This window comes from Chelon labrosus (assembly GCF_963514085.1).
Source record: "Chelon labrosus genome assembly, chromosome: 23".
NCBI classification, from domain to species: Eukaryota; Metazoa; Chordata; class Actinopteri; order Mugiliformes; family Mugilidae; genus Chelon; species Chelon labrosus.
In genome coordinates, this window is record NC_140356.1 from 10,942,775 (window position 1) to 10,961,444 (window position 18,670).

The 18,670-nt window shown below is 41.6% G+C and overlaps 1 protein-coding gene across 2 annotated transcripts in view; it reads left to right on the plus strand.

The window, feature by feature from the left end:
* Nucleotides 1-18,670, plus strand: part of grm8a (glutamate receptor, metabotropic 8a) — a 132,275-nt gene that overhangs the window by 109,575 nt on the left and 4,030 nt on the right. For both annotated transcript variants that reach the window (XM_084573554.1, XM_084573555.1), the window contains exon 9: nt 514-880. In XM_084573554.1, the coding sequence (XP_084429680.1) occupies nt 514-880 (367 nt within the window). The remainder of the gene's footprint in view (nt 1-513; nt 881-18,670) is intronic.

Genomic DNA, 18,670 nt, shown 5'->3' on the forward strand with positions numbered 1-18,670 from the left:
AAATACATTTTTATATATATATATATTATTTGCCCCTGGTTTTGATCTCTCCGGCGTTCTAGATGATCATCAAATTCCCTCTCTCCTCTCTTTTACAGCAACTGCTTCTCACTGCCTCTCACTTTCTGCCTTACTTCAGAACTCATTACCTTTTCCCCAATCTCTCTCTAGCTCCTTGTGTGGGTTTCTTGGAGTGTGTGTAGCTGAATTTGTAAGAATCTAATATATTGCTGCTGTTGAATTGGAGACTTTTCTCAACCTATTAGTTACCACTAAAAAACTGCTTTGTTTTTAGCTTAGTGGACTGGGATTTTGGGGGTTTAAAATGTATTTTTAAAAGACTTTTCTGGCTAGACTCAATTATAGAACACTGCATGTACAAATACAATCATGAAGCAGTGGCACGCAATAAAATGCAAACAATATTTCCATGCGTCTACATTTCCTAGCATTGGTTTTCCCACTTGAAGTTGCTGCACCTCGTCCTCATATTGATACACCTCTTCTATGCAGGTTCATCTCTCCCGCCTCCCAGCTCGTCATTACCTTCTCCCTGATCTCGGTTCAGCTCTTGGGTGTCTTCGTGTGGTTTGCCGTGGATCCTCCCCACACCGTAGTGGACTACGGCGAGCAGCGCACCCAGGACCCGATGTCGGCGCGCGGGGTCCTCAAGTGTGACATCTCGGACCTGTCTCTCATCTGCTCCCTGGGTTACTCCATCCTGCTGATGGTGACGTGCACAGTTTACGCCATCAAGACGCGAGGCGTGCCCGAGACCTTCAACGAAGCCAAGCCCATCGGATTTACCATGTACACCACCTGTATCATCTGGCTGGCGTTCATACCCATCTTCTTTGGCACGTCACAGTCTGCAGAAAGGGTGAGTACGCAAGTAGTTGCCTATACTTCTGTGTTTAGGATTGTCCATCTGTTTGCTTTCCCTTGTATAAGACAGGTTTGGATATAAACTGATTTTCCTTGGGACTTCTACATGATGACAGCACTGCAAATTTGTGGTTTTCATTAGTCCATGCTGTGTATATTTGTGCATAATATAATTCCATAGAGAAGGGTGCAATGGATCTAAATAATTTTGAGTAATGCACTATGTACATTTGTGTGATATATTTTTAATAAGGTAACAATTCACAGGCTTGTGGAAAAGCGATTGTGTTTTCTTTCAGCGTCCCCTTAGCTAATACTCTTATTTGAGTGAAACATACTGCAGTAAAAAGCATGTTTTCATTCACCGCTTGCAAAATTTTTGAGAGATCAAAACTAGATCTCTTGGCGCTGAGAGACAGAGATGTGTTTTATAGTTGTAGCCCTACTTTAGGCTTAGTGTCCAAAATCTCCTGACAATCCCTCGTGAGTACAAGAGGATTTTCTGTCTGGCAGACAGACTAGATTCCACGGTCCAAGCTTTTAGAGGGTGGTACTGCAAAGCTGATTACCCCTACCTGTAGTTAATTCTCGGTGGACATATGACATGGAGGTCAGGGATCGTGTGTGTTCAAGACACTGAGTGACACTGTGGCAGCCTATAAGAACGTCGCATCTTTAATCTTATCAGTTTAGAAAGAAAAAGGTTTAGGAGGCATATGCACCAATAGAGCTAAGCAGATTCATAAGCCCACACAAACATGTGAAGCGCTGTGTTTAGTGCACCGGTTTATTGATTCCATTTCCTGGAAGTGTTGCTTCTCTGGTTTTAACTATAAACACTTCATGGTCTCATTGAGATTCATGGCAGGTCATTGATTGCAGATGTCACGGTTTGCGCATCACGATGCTAAACACGTTTAAAGTGAAAGTGTACATACTATAGATAGATGAGGGGTAAACAGACGCACAGGCGTGGCTGTTAACAGGTAAATAGCACTATTTATATCGCAGGTCTCAAATAGGGTTTAATATCCATGCATGCACAATAGATATATAAATTATAAACCTAAAGCTGTTTATGAAACATATCATGACGCTTAAAATGAGATGTCACTTCAACTGTGTCATTTTCTCCTACATACAAAACACACCTATGCGTCAGCTGAACGTTCAAGTCTTCCCTTCCCAAATAAAAAGGGACTTGACTCGTATAATCTCTCCATATTTTTTGGAGTGTCAGTCAGGCAATTTTCATTTCTCCCTTTCCCCGCGTCTCAGCCCATTTTCCTTTTCAAGGCGGGTGCCAGCCTCCGTCGCATGGCAAAAAGCTGACATCAAAGTGATCCCGTCTAATCACACATCAGGGAAATCGTACTCCTGCTGGATGTTTCGCTGTGTTTTCAACAAGAAGCCAGAGAGTTTTGGGGTTGTTACTGATGCGAGAAGTTTTAAATGAGTCTGTTTTTTTCTTCTGTTTTTCCCGCTATCTTGTTTGTTTGTGTCACCTAGAATCAGATGAGCATCACAGTTACAACATAATAAGGAGAATTGTCAGACAGAGGCTTCCTCCAGGTCATGTTATAACTACCGGTAGCTCCTCTAACCTTTAAGCTGCTGTGTGTGAACCCATGACCTCGTGGATATTTAGTGACCTTCTACGGTTGCTGATGTGTCGTGACACCTTTAAGGTGTGTCTACACATGTGTGTGGCTGCAGCTAGTTGTTGTTATTTATAGTGCGGCTATATCTGTGTGTGCATGCATGTGCGCTGACATGTTACCTGACATGCCGGCTGCCTTACTGGAGGGGCTAAACAGCGTCCATGCCATGTTTGCTAAGCTAATTAGAGTGTCCACCAGCGATTTGGCGAGTTTTGAGTGCGTTTGTCTGGTGTGTTGTATTTAATTGGAATATCCACCAGTGCACATTTGCGTGTCTTTGTATGTTGTTTCTAATTGGAATATCCTCTGGAGTGTGTGGCAGCTGGCTGGCTAACGGAGAGAGCAGAAGAGAGGGAGGAGAGAGAGGAGTAAACAGGTAATGATGTGACTGGCTGATGGGGCTTTAATGAGGAGAGCTCTACCAAGGGCATAGGTTTGGTTTCAGCAAGAGGGGAGGGGAATGGAGCTAAACTGAAGATAGCTGGAGATTAGATGACACCACGGCTCACGTTATGATTAACTTAGCCATCAAATGAATGGCCATCATGCTCAGCCTAATCATTCTTCAATATTAGTAGTAGCATACGGGTTCAAATGAATTTGTGTATAATTAACGCTGCGCTGTAATGAAACACAATAATCAAGCTCATAATCAATCTTGGATCGTGAATGGGACTGAGGTTGAGATGAGGCTGCAGCTGCGATGCTCACTATGTGATGACCAGGTGTGCTTCATTTTAGAGTAGCTGCGAGAGAAAGCATCTCTGTGGGAGCGTTTTAAACCTGTGCCTGGAGAAAAGAAAATCTTTAATTGCAGGTCAGATTGCTAGTATCTTTCCAAACATTTCAGCCACATTTCAAGGTCTACGTTTGCAGATGGAGTCTGCTCAGAGTTAATCAATGTAGGTTGTTGGTCATCTTTGGCCGCTATGAATGTTCATGTAAAAGGCTCCACTGCAGGGTTGGTGGCATAATCCCCTGCTCCTGCTGTTCACAAATCAAAACGCCCCCTATTGTACTTATTTTTTAACAGGCTAATTAAAGTCTCACATGTCCCTAGAATGTAGATTTCAAGTTTTAGCTCAAAATACCACTTCGATCATTCACTTTGTCCTTGCTTTTAGGTCTGCTCCAAACATGCTGCTTTACTCTGTGTCATGGTTACCGCAGCAAAGACGAGACTAGCGAACCAATACGGCTTGTAACGAACACGCAGTTCAGCCACTAACATATAAATTAGCCGATAGCTGTCTTCTCCACTTACGATGTCTCCACGAACTGAAAACCTGGGTCGAGCCATTCACACATGCTATTTTGGAAACAAAAGGATGGTCTTTACTCATGATGTCAGTCTATAGCTCGCTAGAGACACGTACTGTAATTGCGTTCAAGGCTGATAAAGAAGTTATCCATAATATGTCTCTTTCGAATAAAACACAATAGTGTGTGTGTGCCAGCACCTTGGCTGATGTGAGACTTTGTGTAAATGCGGCAAATAAAAAAAAAAAGTCTTTCTTTTTGTTAAGTTTTTGCATTGTTAATATCCTTCTACTGACGCCTGGTCAATGACCGTTACCCTTTTTTTTTTTTTGTGACCAGTTATGGTCTGGTGGTTTCAGACATCTCATCTTTTCCGTTTCTGGAGTTTAGTTTTCTCCACAGCTGTGCACTGTTGCCTCACACAACTGAAATTGCCCTTTTTTGTCCTTTTTATTTATTTATGTGTTTTTGTTCTCTGGTTCAGGATGTACCAACTGAGAACTTCTTGTGTTACTGAAAGTGAGCCGCGTGAAATATTTAAGAAATACTCCCAAGGGTTAATACTTTCTATGCTCTCTTAGTACCGTGAATTTAGAATTACTTGACGTTGTTTGATTACACAGAAATGCTGACCTTCTGTCATACCCTAATTGCTTTCCTCCCTTACTTCTGTGTCCCGTTCGTGTTCTTACATTAGTTTAGTCCTCTTCTCACATGCTTCTATTCCATTATTTCTACTCCCCCTCCCCCTCGTAAGGTCTGTCCTTTCATTCCTTCCCATTGCTCACATCGTGTTCCTCACACTCCTCTGAATACTCAACAGGGCCATGAGTCACAGTGGGCAGAAAAAAAAGGAATAATAGGGGAAAAAAAATGCAAAGAGGGAGAGATAACAATTGAAAGGGAACGTTCCGATGAGAGAGGGACGGTGAGACACAGAATAACAATGCGAGAGATAAATCAAGAAAGAATAGGAGAGAGGGATTCTTAACCATCACCGACCGGGGGAAGTATTGTTTTGAAATAGGTCATGCTACCATGCAGAGGATGCCGGCTCCAGACAGCTTCTACCGCACCCTGCAGGAATGCGAAAGGTTGTGTGTGTGTTGTGTGAATGTGCATGTGTGCGTCCTTCTGCCTCTCTCTGCTTATTGTAAAGCCCTAACCACAGGGTACATCCTCTCCCCAGCTACCTCTCCCCGTGTGTTGGTGCCACATCATTCCTTCGCCTCACTCCGTGGACAGAAGGGCCATCTTTCTTTTCCCTTTTCCCCGTCTTTCTCTTTATGCATTTGTCTCTTCGTGTCCCCCAGTGAGCCACATCTCCTGTTCTCCAGATGTCTTAAATATGGTCAACTTGTTATCTCCTGCCTCCAACAGAGAAAGCAGCAAATATCCCGCTTCTACCCACAAACCCGCTCACCGTATGTGTGCTTGTGTGTGTCTTTTTTTCACAGCAGGTGTGTTTGTTCTTGAGTAATTATGTGTTTCGCCAGATGCTTGCACAGTGATATATTTGAGTGAGTTTTTTGTTCATTTATTATGCTTGTATACCAATTTGCTGAGATTTAAAACATGTGTTAGTGCAGTATAAGCATTTCTTGTCGACCCAAAAGAAGTTATAAAGTCTGTTATAAATTTTTATGGGACCCCGAGGCTGAGAATACTTTGTTCTACATTAATAGCTATAGGTATGCTGTACAGCGCAAAACCAGGTTAGAAACAAGGTGAATTATTATTGTAATAAACAGACACGGCTGCATCTTCTGAACAGTATGAATATATAGTATGCACTTTGTGTCTCTCAAGGCCTCTCACATGGTCTCTCAGATACGGTCTCCATGTCTTTGTCGCGCACACACACTGCATTTTATTCTCAGGAGTACACAGGGAACACACACAATCTATCTCGCTGCCTCACGAATCCATCTCTGACTTCCACTACACACACAAACGCTGCGTCGCGGCTCAACGTCCAAAGACAGATTTATAGCCTTGACTGTGGTCCCGGTGGAGGACCGGTGACTGCCCGGACCCTTACCAGGAGTAACCGTCGGTGATCAATCCACAGTAATCGGAAGAGGTTGGGGGAGACAGAGGGCTCGAAGGGTGGGAACAGCACTGATTAAAGGACAGGTAGAGCAGGATATAGAAAAGGTGGCAAACGTCACACAGTGACAACAAAGCTGTGACGCAAAATGCTGTAAAGAAAGAATGAATCAGAGCGTGGGAGTGCAGAGTGAGAGCGACATTATAGACGATAGACTCCAAAGCGTGTGCAATTGACACAACTATCAAAACACTAATGATGGAGGAAGAGATGCAAGCTATTATTATAGAGAGAGAGAGATGAATGACGATTAAAGATGCGATGAAACACAGCAAATCTGGTTCACAAAGAAAGAGCGAAATGAAGGTTAAACAGAGACATGTCTGAAACAAAGTTGTGCAGTCGTAAGCGTTTAAACATCAAAACGGACTCTCTTTGTGACTCCTAAACTTGTGTCCCAGAGTTTACCATTTCATTTTTTTGCCATTTGTACTCTGATCAACGGCAGCTCTCTGAAATATCAATGCTTTAACATTGTTTACATTCACCATGATGCGGTGCATGGAGCTGACATTGACTGCGTTTATCCAGGCAATATTTCCACCGAGATTCCAACTGAACTCTTTGTATGGGTGCCTTTTTTTGACAAAGTGGTTCTGTCTACTGTGAAGTGTTGAATCTGCCAGAAATGAAAATTTTACAGAAGATTATGCCCCAACTGTATTGACAGCATTAAATTAATTCAGCAGAAAAAAAGATGACCAACGGCACTGCCCACAACGATTCCAGCTTCATTAATCTTTTGAAACACTTGTTTGGACAACAAACGAGGGCAAAATGAGCTGTAACGATGTATTTATTCCACCCAGAGAGAAACGCTCGGATCAAGTGTTTACATGGTTACTAGGCACTAATACTCTCCCACTGAACAAATTATTAACCCCTCTCAACACAACACAACACAAGAGTTTCTTCCAATCAGGGCCATTTTATTCTTATTGAGGTGATTACATGAAGAATTTTTCTTCTGATTGAGCTATTATTCTGATTATTAGCAGAATACTAAATATAGCAGCTGTGTGACACAGGCCTTGTAACAGTCCACATTTACAGTGTTCATTTTTGTGTAGTTAATAGGTAACTGTTTAAAAAGGCAATTTCTTAACTTATATTTCCATAAATCTAAGCATAAAGCATCCAACCGCTGTTAGCGAATTGAGTCATCTCAGCTGTTTCGAAGGTGAATAAGCGGTGCGACAGTAAACATTTAAAGTATTTCATATAGCATTAATGAAACCTACTGTATGTGAGTATTTAAATAAAAACATACAGAGGTAAGGAATGTCAAGGCAAATGCAGATACCGTATGAGAGCAGATGTGTTGCTTATTTTATCACTGACTAACAGTGATAAAGGAAGCAAAAGCTCAGCAATGATATATATCAACGTGGGTGCAGATTGTGTTAACATGACAGATAGGTAAAATAATCCTTGTCCTATTTGCACAGTTTAAAGTGTTGATCACACAACCTCATTGGTTTAGATTTCAGAGCAACCTTGGCATGGCTCAAATAGGAAAAACACCACCTTCAAAATACAAACTTCCTTAGTATCAGCTGAAATAACATAACATATTGAGTTTTAGTTTTAAAGGCAAGATAAAATACCTGGATGCATTCACACATTCTCACCAATACGTTTATAACTCCTGCAGCAACAATGCATTGGGATCAACCGAACAATGCCCCCCCCACCCCCACCCCTCACCTCCTGCTGGATTTATTCTGACAGAATTTACCAGTCCTTGGGGTGATTATCTTCAGCAGGCTGCGTGTGCAAAAAAAAAAAAAAAAAGTAAAATCTTTCATTTATTTTAGAAGGAATGGGTTTTGCAATCTTTTCTGGTGGGATTTGGTCGTTTGGCTTAGAATGGAGAGAGAGATAGACAGCAAGTGTCAGATCCTGACATCAAACAGTGAGATGCTGAGGGATCGGAGGAGAGGGGGGGTCGACCCATGGGGGCCCTCACACAGAGACTCTCGCAGTCACACATGCACTTACACATTCATGCTCTACTTTCACAAACACATGCAGTTAGTACACTAACCAGAATCCATGCACACCCAAATACCTACCTCTGGGGAGCAATAGAAAAAGGGAAAGAACATTTTAAATCTAAACTTCCCGACAAAATTCTCTTTTCAGGTCTAACAGTCATCACCATTATGTCTGTTTTTTATGAATTATGCAGTTTATTATGTTTCTAATGTCCTACTTGCAATATTGTTGTCATTTCCTCATTCCTACACACACAGTCTGCAGAGAGACAAACCAGTAATGTGTACTGGCATTCTCTGTTTGGTCCCAGTGAATACACTTTAAAAAACCTATTTCAGATTATTGTTACAGTCTATTGGCATAACCCGAGTCATAAAAAAATATGAAAGGTGTTTCAAATAAACAATGTAGTATGAATTAACCGCAGGGATAACAATTTAGGCAAAACTGAAACATTAAAAAAATAAATAAATGAAGCCATTGTCGATGCCCCAATTAAATTAGTGCTGATTCCAGGAGAAATTCAAAGTTTGTAGCCTTGTAAGCTGTTACGGTGCAGATGCCATATTCTGGCATCCAGCTGCTGGCATTGGATGGGAAATACTTGGCTTAAGAATTCTGGAGATCACTTGGAATAAATTCTGCAGGAGCCATTCAGGTGTGAATTGGGAATAAAAAAGCCGGGTCAACAAAAAGTTGTGGGTTAGTGTGAGGTACCTTAAGATAAATTGAACCTTCATTTTGCTGAGAAAGCCTTTTTGAGCCACTGGAAGAAAGGTCATGCTGTTTGTAGCACACACACAAAACACTGATTAGCCGCATTCACCTGTGTGAGCATTTATTTAAATATAGTGTGTGGTTACAGTCTATTGCATTAAATGTAAGCCTTTTAGTTGATAATTATATGTGGTATTTTTCCAGTATCTTATACAGCTGCGGCCAAAGGTTTCGAGAATGACACAAGTATTGGTTTTCGCAAAGTTTGCTGCTTCAGTGTTTTTAGATCTTTTTGTCAGATGTTACTATGGTATACTGAAGTATAATTACAAGCATTTCATAAGTGTCAAAGGCTTTTATTGACAATTACATTAGGTTCATGCAAAGAGTCAATATTTGCAGTGTTGACCCTTCTTTTTCAAGACCTCTGCAATTCGCCCCGGCATGCTGTCAGTTAACCTCTGGCTGCCCATTTTTGCATAATCAATGCTTGGAGTTTGCCAGAAATTGTCGGTTTTTGTTTGCCCACCCGCCTCTTGAGGATTGACCACAAGTTCTCAATGGGATTAAGGTCTGGGGTGTTTGCCATGGACCCAAAGTTTCAATGTTTTGTTCCCCGACCCACTTAGTTATCACTTTTGCCTTATGGCAAGGTGTTCCATCATGCTGGAAAAGGCATTGTTCATCACCAAACTGTTCATGGATCGTTGGGAGAAGTTGCTCTCGGAGGATGTTTTGGTACCATTCTTTATTCATGGCTGTGTTCTTCGGCAAAATTGTGAGTGAGCCCATTCCCTCGGCTAAGAAGCAACCCCACGCATGAATGGTCTCAGGATGCTTTACTGTTGGCATGAGACAGGACTGATGGTAGCGCTCACTTTTTCTTCTCCGGACGAGCATTTCTCCAGATGCCCCAAACAATTGGAAAGGTGATTCATCAAAGAAAATGACACAGTCCAATCCCTGTGTCTTTTGCGGAATACCAGTCTGTCCCAGATGTTTTTTCTGGAGAAAAGTGGCTTCTTTGCTGCCCTTCTTGGCACCATGTCATCCTCCAAAAGTCTTCACCTTACTGTGCATGCAGATGCACTCACACCTGCCTGCTGCCATTCTTGAGCAAACTCTGACCTGGTGGTGCCCCGATCCCGCAGCTGAATCAACTGTAGGAGACGGTCCTGGTGCTTGCTGGACTTTGTTGGGCGCCCTGAAACCTTCTGCGCAACAATTGTGCTGTCCTTGAAGTTCTTGATGATCCGATAAATGGTCGATTTTGATGCCTCTTACGAGCAGTGATATCCTTGCCTGTGAAGCCCTTTTTGTGCAAAGCAATGATGACTGCACGTGTTACCTTGCAGGTAACCATGGTTAACTAGGAAGAACAATGATTTCAAGCACCACCCTCCTTTTAAAGCTTCCAGTCTGTCATTCTTACTCAATCAGCATGACGGAGTGATCTCCCTCCTTGTCCTTGTCAGCACTCTCATCTGAAATGATGTCGGCTGGTCCTTTTGTGGCAGGCCTGAAATGCAGTGGAAATGTTTTTCTTGGGATTAAGTTCATTTTCATGGAAAAGGGGGCCGTTTCAATTAATTGCAATTCATCTGATCACTCTTCATACCATTCTGGAGTATGCAAATTGGCATCACAGAAAATGAGGCAGCAGACTTTGTGAAAATTCTCATTCTCAAAACTTTTGGCCACGGCTGTAGATACAACAGATACAGATACTTGGAAGTGTCAGCAGGTCTTTGCTTAAAATAATGGTTGTTGCTAATATATTAGAAACCACCACAGCAATAATGTATGCTTTTACTGATTTCATGTCAGCTCAGCTCCCTCTGGCTCCTACATAACTCAAACCCTGAATAATAGGCTAATGCTGCGGAATATGTGAGGGTAATTTCATGGTTTATGCTATTAGATATATGTTAATTATAACTAATAACTAAGTGGGTGGCAAGTTGTATTGACGTCCCAGAAACCCTAAATCTGGGGTAAATCTACCATAACTGTGTTGTGGGCTGTCACACATTTTGTGAATGTCACAGTGAAGTTTACAAACCAAGGGCAGCAAGAGTGGCTGGATCTGTATGCAAACAAAATCACCTTCCTCACAAACCAGAGCGGAGCATATTCAAAGCTCTCATTGTACTGTGTTACCGAAATTAACATCAAAGTACAGGATTAATTGCTGTAGCCATCATTAGCAATGAGGACGCAACATGATGAAAACAGTAAGGAAACTTTTAAGGCAACAATATCTAGATAACTTTGTAAGGGGTTTGTAACACTGGTGTATAATTAGACAAGCTGAACTGTTCTAGGAGAAATAATATGAGACCCCTGGCATGTTCCCTTAAATAACATCAGACAATACAAAGGCCATTAACAACATCAGCCACTGAAACTGCAATATTAACATTCATGACAGAAGAGCAGAGTTTCACCTGCTCTAGATGTGACACACTTATTTTTTTCTGCAACCTGGACAGCACTCTGCTGACTGATGATGCTTCAAGTAAGACCTTGCTGGGGTTTTTAATTGGCTGGCGCTGTGCACAGCGGGGGCCACAGTCATGTCGGTTAGAAGAGATAGAGGAAGAGAAAGCAAGCCATTGACAACAGAACCACTCTCACAGTGTGTTTTATGATACAGCTTTAACATATAACTCAGAATTTGTCTGACTTTAGGACACTGGCTGAACCTCATACCGATTTGCAAGTCAATAAGAGCTAGACTAACAAGCTGTGGCAGAGCAAATACAGCTGTAACCTTATTTCATAAAATAGCCTGTGCTCTGCTGTGACACACGGACCCTGGACCAATATGGATTAGATGGAGAAAAATGTATCTAAGTACTGTTTTGTAGAAGGTAATGAGGCACTTGTGGACAACAGTGACCAGTGAGCTTGGGCCCAATTAAGCTGCGCTGACACAAAGTTAAGATATTATGGTGGAGAGTCCTGTGTCACAGCTATTTTTCATCATAGCTCCATGTTTCAAATATATGTGTGATAGGTGTGTGGGGAGAAGTGTAACTTTGGGATTTAACAAGCTGTGAATACAAAACATCTTGAGAGAGACTAAAGGCTGTAAAGGCGTTGTTCCTCACATAAGACCTTAACAAAAAACCCCTTCTCCGCTCGCCTTTTAGTTGTTTTTGAGTGAAAATGGATGACTAAATGATAGCCTAAATAGCTGAAACGTGGTGGTTTGAGGTGAACACTCAGTGTACATGGTGTAACCTTTGTCCAGTTGTGACTTTCCACTGTGGCCACAAACTGATAGTTATGAAGAGATTCACCAGAACTGTTAGTCCTTGGGGAATAAATCTGTGTAAGGTAGCTGGATACAATCAGAACTGTGGGTACACATGTAGTACATTATATCGACTGAATATATTCCTTAATGTTTTTGTGATGCCTTGAACTGAAACGCTAACAGAAAGCAAAGGTTGCGACAGGCTAAGCATGATATCCCAGACATCCCTGTCCATTTTCCCTCATGAGGAATCCTCCAGCATTACCAGGCCAGATAGGTTGTCTACCCCGTTCCCTCCTGGCTGCGCACTTTAGGAGGCATTTTCGCCACCACATCAACTGGCGCTTTTCGACATGGAGGAGCAGTGACTTTACCTGAGCTCCCTCCAGATACTTGAGCTCCTCATGCTGTCTCTAAGGCCCAGTCGCCCTAAGCAGGAAACTCATATTGGCGGCTTATATTTAGCTGTTCTTTCGGCTACTACCCAAAGTTCATGACCAAAGGTGAAGGTTGGAGCATAGCCTAATCAGGAGCATTGCCTCATAGCTCAATTCCTTCTTCACCACGTTTTGGTACAACGTCTGCATCTCTATATGATTGTATTTCCAAGCAACTTATGTATATGGAAGTTCCTTTCAGTGCAATGGATTTGCAGTATATTTGGTGAGTGCCAGCCATCTAACACAGCATCATCAGCTTGACTTACTTTGAAGTGAGGTGATTTCTTAAGATTTCTTTGTGACTTGGTCTACCCACTCAACACAAACCCCCATGAACAAGAATGCGCCCCAATGGACAACAGAAAGTTAGGAAACTCTCTTGCTATGTACGCACCCTCATTATAAAGGAAAGGACTATTATTTCTGGGTAATAATTCACATGATGCATAGGTAGTCAAATTCATCTTAAGATGAGCCCATGTCATTCAAAATTTAGCAGAACCTTTACTGAGCCCGTGTTAAGGGATTAAACGCAACTCTAAATATAGAAAAGTCCTTTGGCATGTCTACGTGAAGAACTTATTTCTAGAAACTTGTTGGCCCAGGTAGTCACAACGATAGCTCCCAAACTTCCTTCTAATATGTTCATATCATACCATTTACCCCCCTTGAATTTTGCTTGCGAAATTGCCAGTAGTTAACAAAACAGAAGATGTTTGACTTTGTCACTACAAGAATATGTACCGATGATAAAAATGCTTTTCTAAATTTTGGTGTGACCAGACCTATAGAATAAATATGTTTTCAAAATTCATAATTCTGGTGCAACTGTTGAGCCATAATACAGTCAATAAATATATAGGCTAAATTTGTGTAGTGTGTTAAACTGCTGGACATGGGTGAGCTTACTGAGACAAATCAGAAAAGAAAGGTCTCTTCTTGAGAAGTGGCAAAAACAGCTCTGCGATGTCTGCTGTCATTATATTAAATAAATAAATAAAAACAGAATCTCTTCACCCTCCCATGGCTCAAGTGATTAAAATGATGAGTGGTCCCATGGCGCGAGCAGAGAGAAATGGGAGGTGTCAATTAGGTACACAGAGAAGCACAGGCTGATATACCTCAGAGGTTTTGACACTAAATGGGTATTGTGAAGTTAGTTTAGGACCTTTAGGCAATTTGGGTAGTCACCATGCTCACAAAAATATTAGCCTCGGACAGGCACCCATCAAGGACACCTTATAACTCATTATCAACATGCACACACTGTAGCTTGTTAAATGATGCCGGGCTGGGATGAGGAGAAGAGGAGATGACAGGGAGACAGTCTACTGAACATGGGACAAAGTTTTAGAAGCCTTCATGAGAAGAGAGTAAAAGGCAGCTCTAATGAAGGAAAGAAAAAAAAGAAATGATGATGAGGACAGAGGAAAACATTCCACAGAGGCATACAAGGGGCTTTGTGCAGCTTATCATTAGAGATTGTGTACGCAGGAGTGAGGGAATGGCAACGGGAATGATGAAAAGATAGAAAACTAGAAAGACGTCTGCTTGTAGCCTTTTTCCTCTTGCCCATCTTTCTCTGTGACCGTTCACTGACTCAAGACAAAAATGCAAAGTAGCCCGTAGTCATTTATCACAAATGAGAGCTCAGAGACGGGAGCGGAATGGAGTGATGTCTTGGCAAGAGATCTCGGTGACAGCAGAAAGTTGAACTTGAGTACAGCTTCAAGCAAATGCAAGCTACAGCGTTGTACAGTGTCTTTCCACTTTGAGATGCCTTTTTTTTTTTTTTTTTTTAGTGCCAAACAATAATTTTCATCCGATCAATCCACAGTATATTAGAAAACATTATCTTAGAAAGTGTTCCTTTGTGGTAGAAAATGTGTGAACAAAGTTTTCCTGGTCAAATATAGAGTAATTAGATTCACACTTTCATCAATTACATGCTTTGACAGTAACAGGGTTATGCTTCTAATACACTCAGCTATGCCAGTGGGTGATAACAGGCCGCCATAAAAACTCAGTGCTGTGATGGAGCTGTGTGTGTGTTTGTGTTCATTTTAACATGTGTGAAGATTTACATTCAATCACACGCAGCCTGCCCACAGCAAAGACGTAGGACTTTGTTCCTTAGTTCAGTCACTCTCTGCTTCTGTGTTGCTTCTTCATTGCTTCTGTTTCTCTTCGTCACTCTTTCTCATCATTTGAGCCAGTTGTTCCCTCATATGTTTGTTCCTTTGTTGTTCTGTGTGTTTTCTATCATTCACTCTCTCATAATGTCTTTCATGTTCACTTCATATCTTTCTATTTTTATCTCCGTCTGTCTGTCTCTGTTGGCATATTGCTGGCCAGAGCTCTGTGATTTCACCATCGTCTCCACCCTTTGTGGAATCAAAGGAGTTGCATTATCACAGATTCAGAGTAATTACTAAGAATGTCTCATGTCTTCATTCATCAAACATGAGAAGCCAGGGGTTTTGCGTGCGTTTCTGTTCTTACGATGGATGCATCCGTCAAATCCGTACGAACCCTTGCTTATCTGTGTCTGCGCATACACCCACTCCCGCCGCCTCAAGTATTAAACATTTTGCTGCGTCATGTCTCAGTCTGACTCAGGAAATACTGGTTTGTAAGAAGTGATTAAACTACATCACTGACTCACTGTGAGTCATTTCTTGGAAGTGAATTTATATGCCCTCAAAGCAAAACTCGGCGGCTGGTGAAAATGGATGGAGAGTGCACGAGAGGTGCTGAGGAAAGCCTCGTGTGAAGTCGCCATATGTCTCTTCCTTCTGTGTATGTCGATGAGCGGAAATTAAAGTGTCTGCAAAAGACACATGCCTATTTTTTTTTAAAGGGGACATGTTGTCCTTTTCCTTATTTTCTGTTCATCGTGGATTTCTTTACGCAGTCATCTGCTCCTTATTGAAAAGATATGTACATATTCTTGCAAAACAGGCCTATAATGCGCATGTAACATACAAATAAGCACCTTTCGGTCGCAAATAAGTTGTGCTGTAATCTTTATTTCTGCGGATGTTCATGCTGTTCACTCATACAATGAATCGTAATCGTATTTGAACGTATTCTGGTGCCATTTACAATCAAGGACAAAAGGTTGTCTTAAGAAAGATTAAAAATCAGTGAGTTGCTGTATGTGTGCCAAAACCTTTTGAGTTCCCTAAACATTTACTGAAAGAAATCCTTTTGCCATGCTGATAGTGGGCTTTGAGCGTTGGGCGCCATTGATTGAACAGAGGGCGTTGACGACAGGAAGAGCTAGCTTTGCCCATACACCAGCAATATTTTAATGGTCTGCTTGTTCCTGTGGCGCGTGGGGAATATACAAGAGGATAACCTAGGCAACCAGAGCCTCGAATGTCAATGGACCACCAGCTACAAGACCAATGAGCAAATTGGTTTGTATGTATAGAGGGCTTATAGTTTTCGTTCGGCACAATGGAAAGTTAAGCTAACACTTCCCTAAAGCCTTCTAATCAGAAGAAAGTGGAAGGAGTCGTTAAAGAGCCGGGAGCTAATATTGGCCACGAGCATAAGGCCCCTTTAATTTGCCTCTGATGTAGTCTTTATAAATATGTTCAGTTTCAGAATCTCATTTTTATTGTACTGCCTAGCCAACTCATGAGGGCCATTTACACTAAGTGTCATGCTTCAGCTATGGTATTGGTCGCCTGTGAAAAGAAGATTGCTCTCTTTACACCCACGGATGTTCGGTTGAACTATTAAACTGCCCGTCTGTCGAGATCAGCCAGGAATTGCATTCTTATACAAATATTAGAGACTTACTGTACATTCAGTGCTGTTCACACATTGATGAGGAAGGACGGTGCAAGAACCTTGATAGCTATCCATCCATCCATCCATCCATCCATCCATCCATTGCGCCAGTCAACACAGTAATAAGGTCTGGGTTGAATAAAATGGGCCTATGCTTTTAAGCACTAATTGAAAAATAACAAGCTGTCCAGTAGACAAAGGTCCTTAGAGGAGCGATTTTCTCATGAACACAAAATAAAATGAGTCATGAGATGAAAATGTAATTAGTTCTTTGTTGACAAACTTCTTCCCTGACTCTGCTCGCGTGTCAAACACACATCCACCTTCTTTCTACCTCTCTCTACCTTCCTCTTTCTGTATATCTTCCCATCACGGACCAGAAAGTAGACATGTTTTAAACCTCAAAGCAGCACACTGAATACAGCCATCCACAGTTAATCAGCTGCTCTCTGAGTGTGACTTGGGGATAGAGCGCTCTTCCGCCGCACACGTTTCTCAACATTATCAGCTGTGCACAGCGAGGTGGAGGATGACAGTTTAAATCTTCAGTTTGTGTGTAAATAACAGCAGGAAGTCACAACTTTGGACCAAAGGCTAGATGTAATGGAAGCGGCTATCAGCAGACTTACTGCTGTTTTGATAAGAGCAAGTTCACAGCTTAAGGGAATGGCTCCCTTTCTGTATTTCATTTTTTACTCTCTCATTCATTTTCTGTTTCAATCTTCTTTTTTTTTTTCCTTCATCTGTTTCATTCCCGTCTCCCAGTGAAAACATGTTTTTCTGTCTCCATCTGTTCCTCTCTGATATAGTGAATAACTGATCCCTGTATCAGTACAATTCAATTATGTGCAATTTGTTGGCAGGAAGTATAAAAAAGAAACAATATGGCAAAATACAAAAAAAATGTGCCAATTTCCTCTTGCAAATTTCCCTCATGATGTTTTTCCTCTTTCCTAATTGATGATGCCTGACACTAACATTCAGTCTGCTTTAGAGCTTAGTGTTATTTGTGTGTGATTGCAGCTGTCAAAACCTGTGAGAGAGCTGCAGGCAGGGCTTTTTACCTTTGGTCCCAACACTCTGTGATGTTGTGATAGGAAGGTCAACCATAAAAAAATATATATATATATTTTCCATTTTTAGTTATTTTCCCCATCACATTCAATAATGTGAATTCAGGTTTGTCTTGAAATGTGCAAGATTTCTGGTTGTTGCCTCCAGTTCATCGGCCATTCACTACCCTTCCCCTCTGGCTACTGTCAGTGTTATCAACATGCACCTTCAGGCAGGTGTGTGTGTTCTTCTTCTCCTATATCTGCGAGGACCAATTTGAGTTTGGGACCCTTGAGATTTGGGTTGTTTTGGGGAAGTGATGACGAATCAGTTTGAGGAAAATCCAGTAGAATTTGGTCCTGATTTGGGACCTGGATGATGTCATCTCTGAGCGCCGCGCGCACCTGCGACGTTCGGCTTGTTTACCTGTAATTTGCTATTGCTACTTCTTTGCAACATGGCTGAATATTGTTTCCGATTCTGAGGTTGTGGACGAACCATAGCAGTGGCAAATTACAGGTAAACAAGCCGACCGTCTCCGGTGTGTGTGGCGCTCATAGATGACATCATCCAGGTCAGAAGACATCATCCGGAGTCTGTAGGTCAATCTACAGACCCCAGATGATGATAACAGGCAATTCCGGACTCAACGGGGAAAAGCACTAGCGTACAATACCAAAATATTGGTGAAATGAACGAGTTTCGCGGCAGATAATGCGTTACTTAGAGGCTGCGTTTCAGTGCCCCATTCACTCCCACTATATGGATATACGCAGATCTAAATATCTCCAGAACAAATTACACAAAAGTTATATGGGTGAGTAAACGATCGTATTTTATGCCAGGTTGTAAAAAACAGTAGTTCCCCTTTAAGTATTAGTTACTTAGATTTTTTTCTGTCTTTGTTGAATTGCTAATTGCCAAATAACAGTTTTTGACGTCCAAGTCACAAAGCCTGGTCATTTTGTGGAAAAATGACCATTTGCTAAACTATAACAGATGTTTTTCTGTTCCAGGGTAACAGTCACAGCAGGGCAGCTCAGGGCCAGTACTATTAAATGAAAAGCCTGAGGTCATGTTCCTGTTATTTTTTGTAATGTCTATCCTTTTGCTCTAAGAGGCATACTTAGAGCATTTCCAGCGTACAGTGAATTCTGATTTAATATCCAAAGAAAGTTTTCATTTTTTTTCCCCGATATACTTTATACCAGACAAAATCTGAATGACTCCGTGCCTGAACCCTTTGCTTCCATTACCTTATTTAGTAGTGGCATTGTTTAGTAGTATCCCTTTATCTATTTGAAAATAAAATACGATGCCACGACTCCATCTGGTTTCACTCATCTTGGTGAATTTAGTGGTAGGACATAGTGTCATAGACTATTTTTCTATGCTGTCCAGGGAACTCTGTGTTTGCATCATATGTCGATCTACTATATCAGTCACTGTCATTGGTCGTCGCCTCCTCAATGATTCGTTCGTC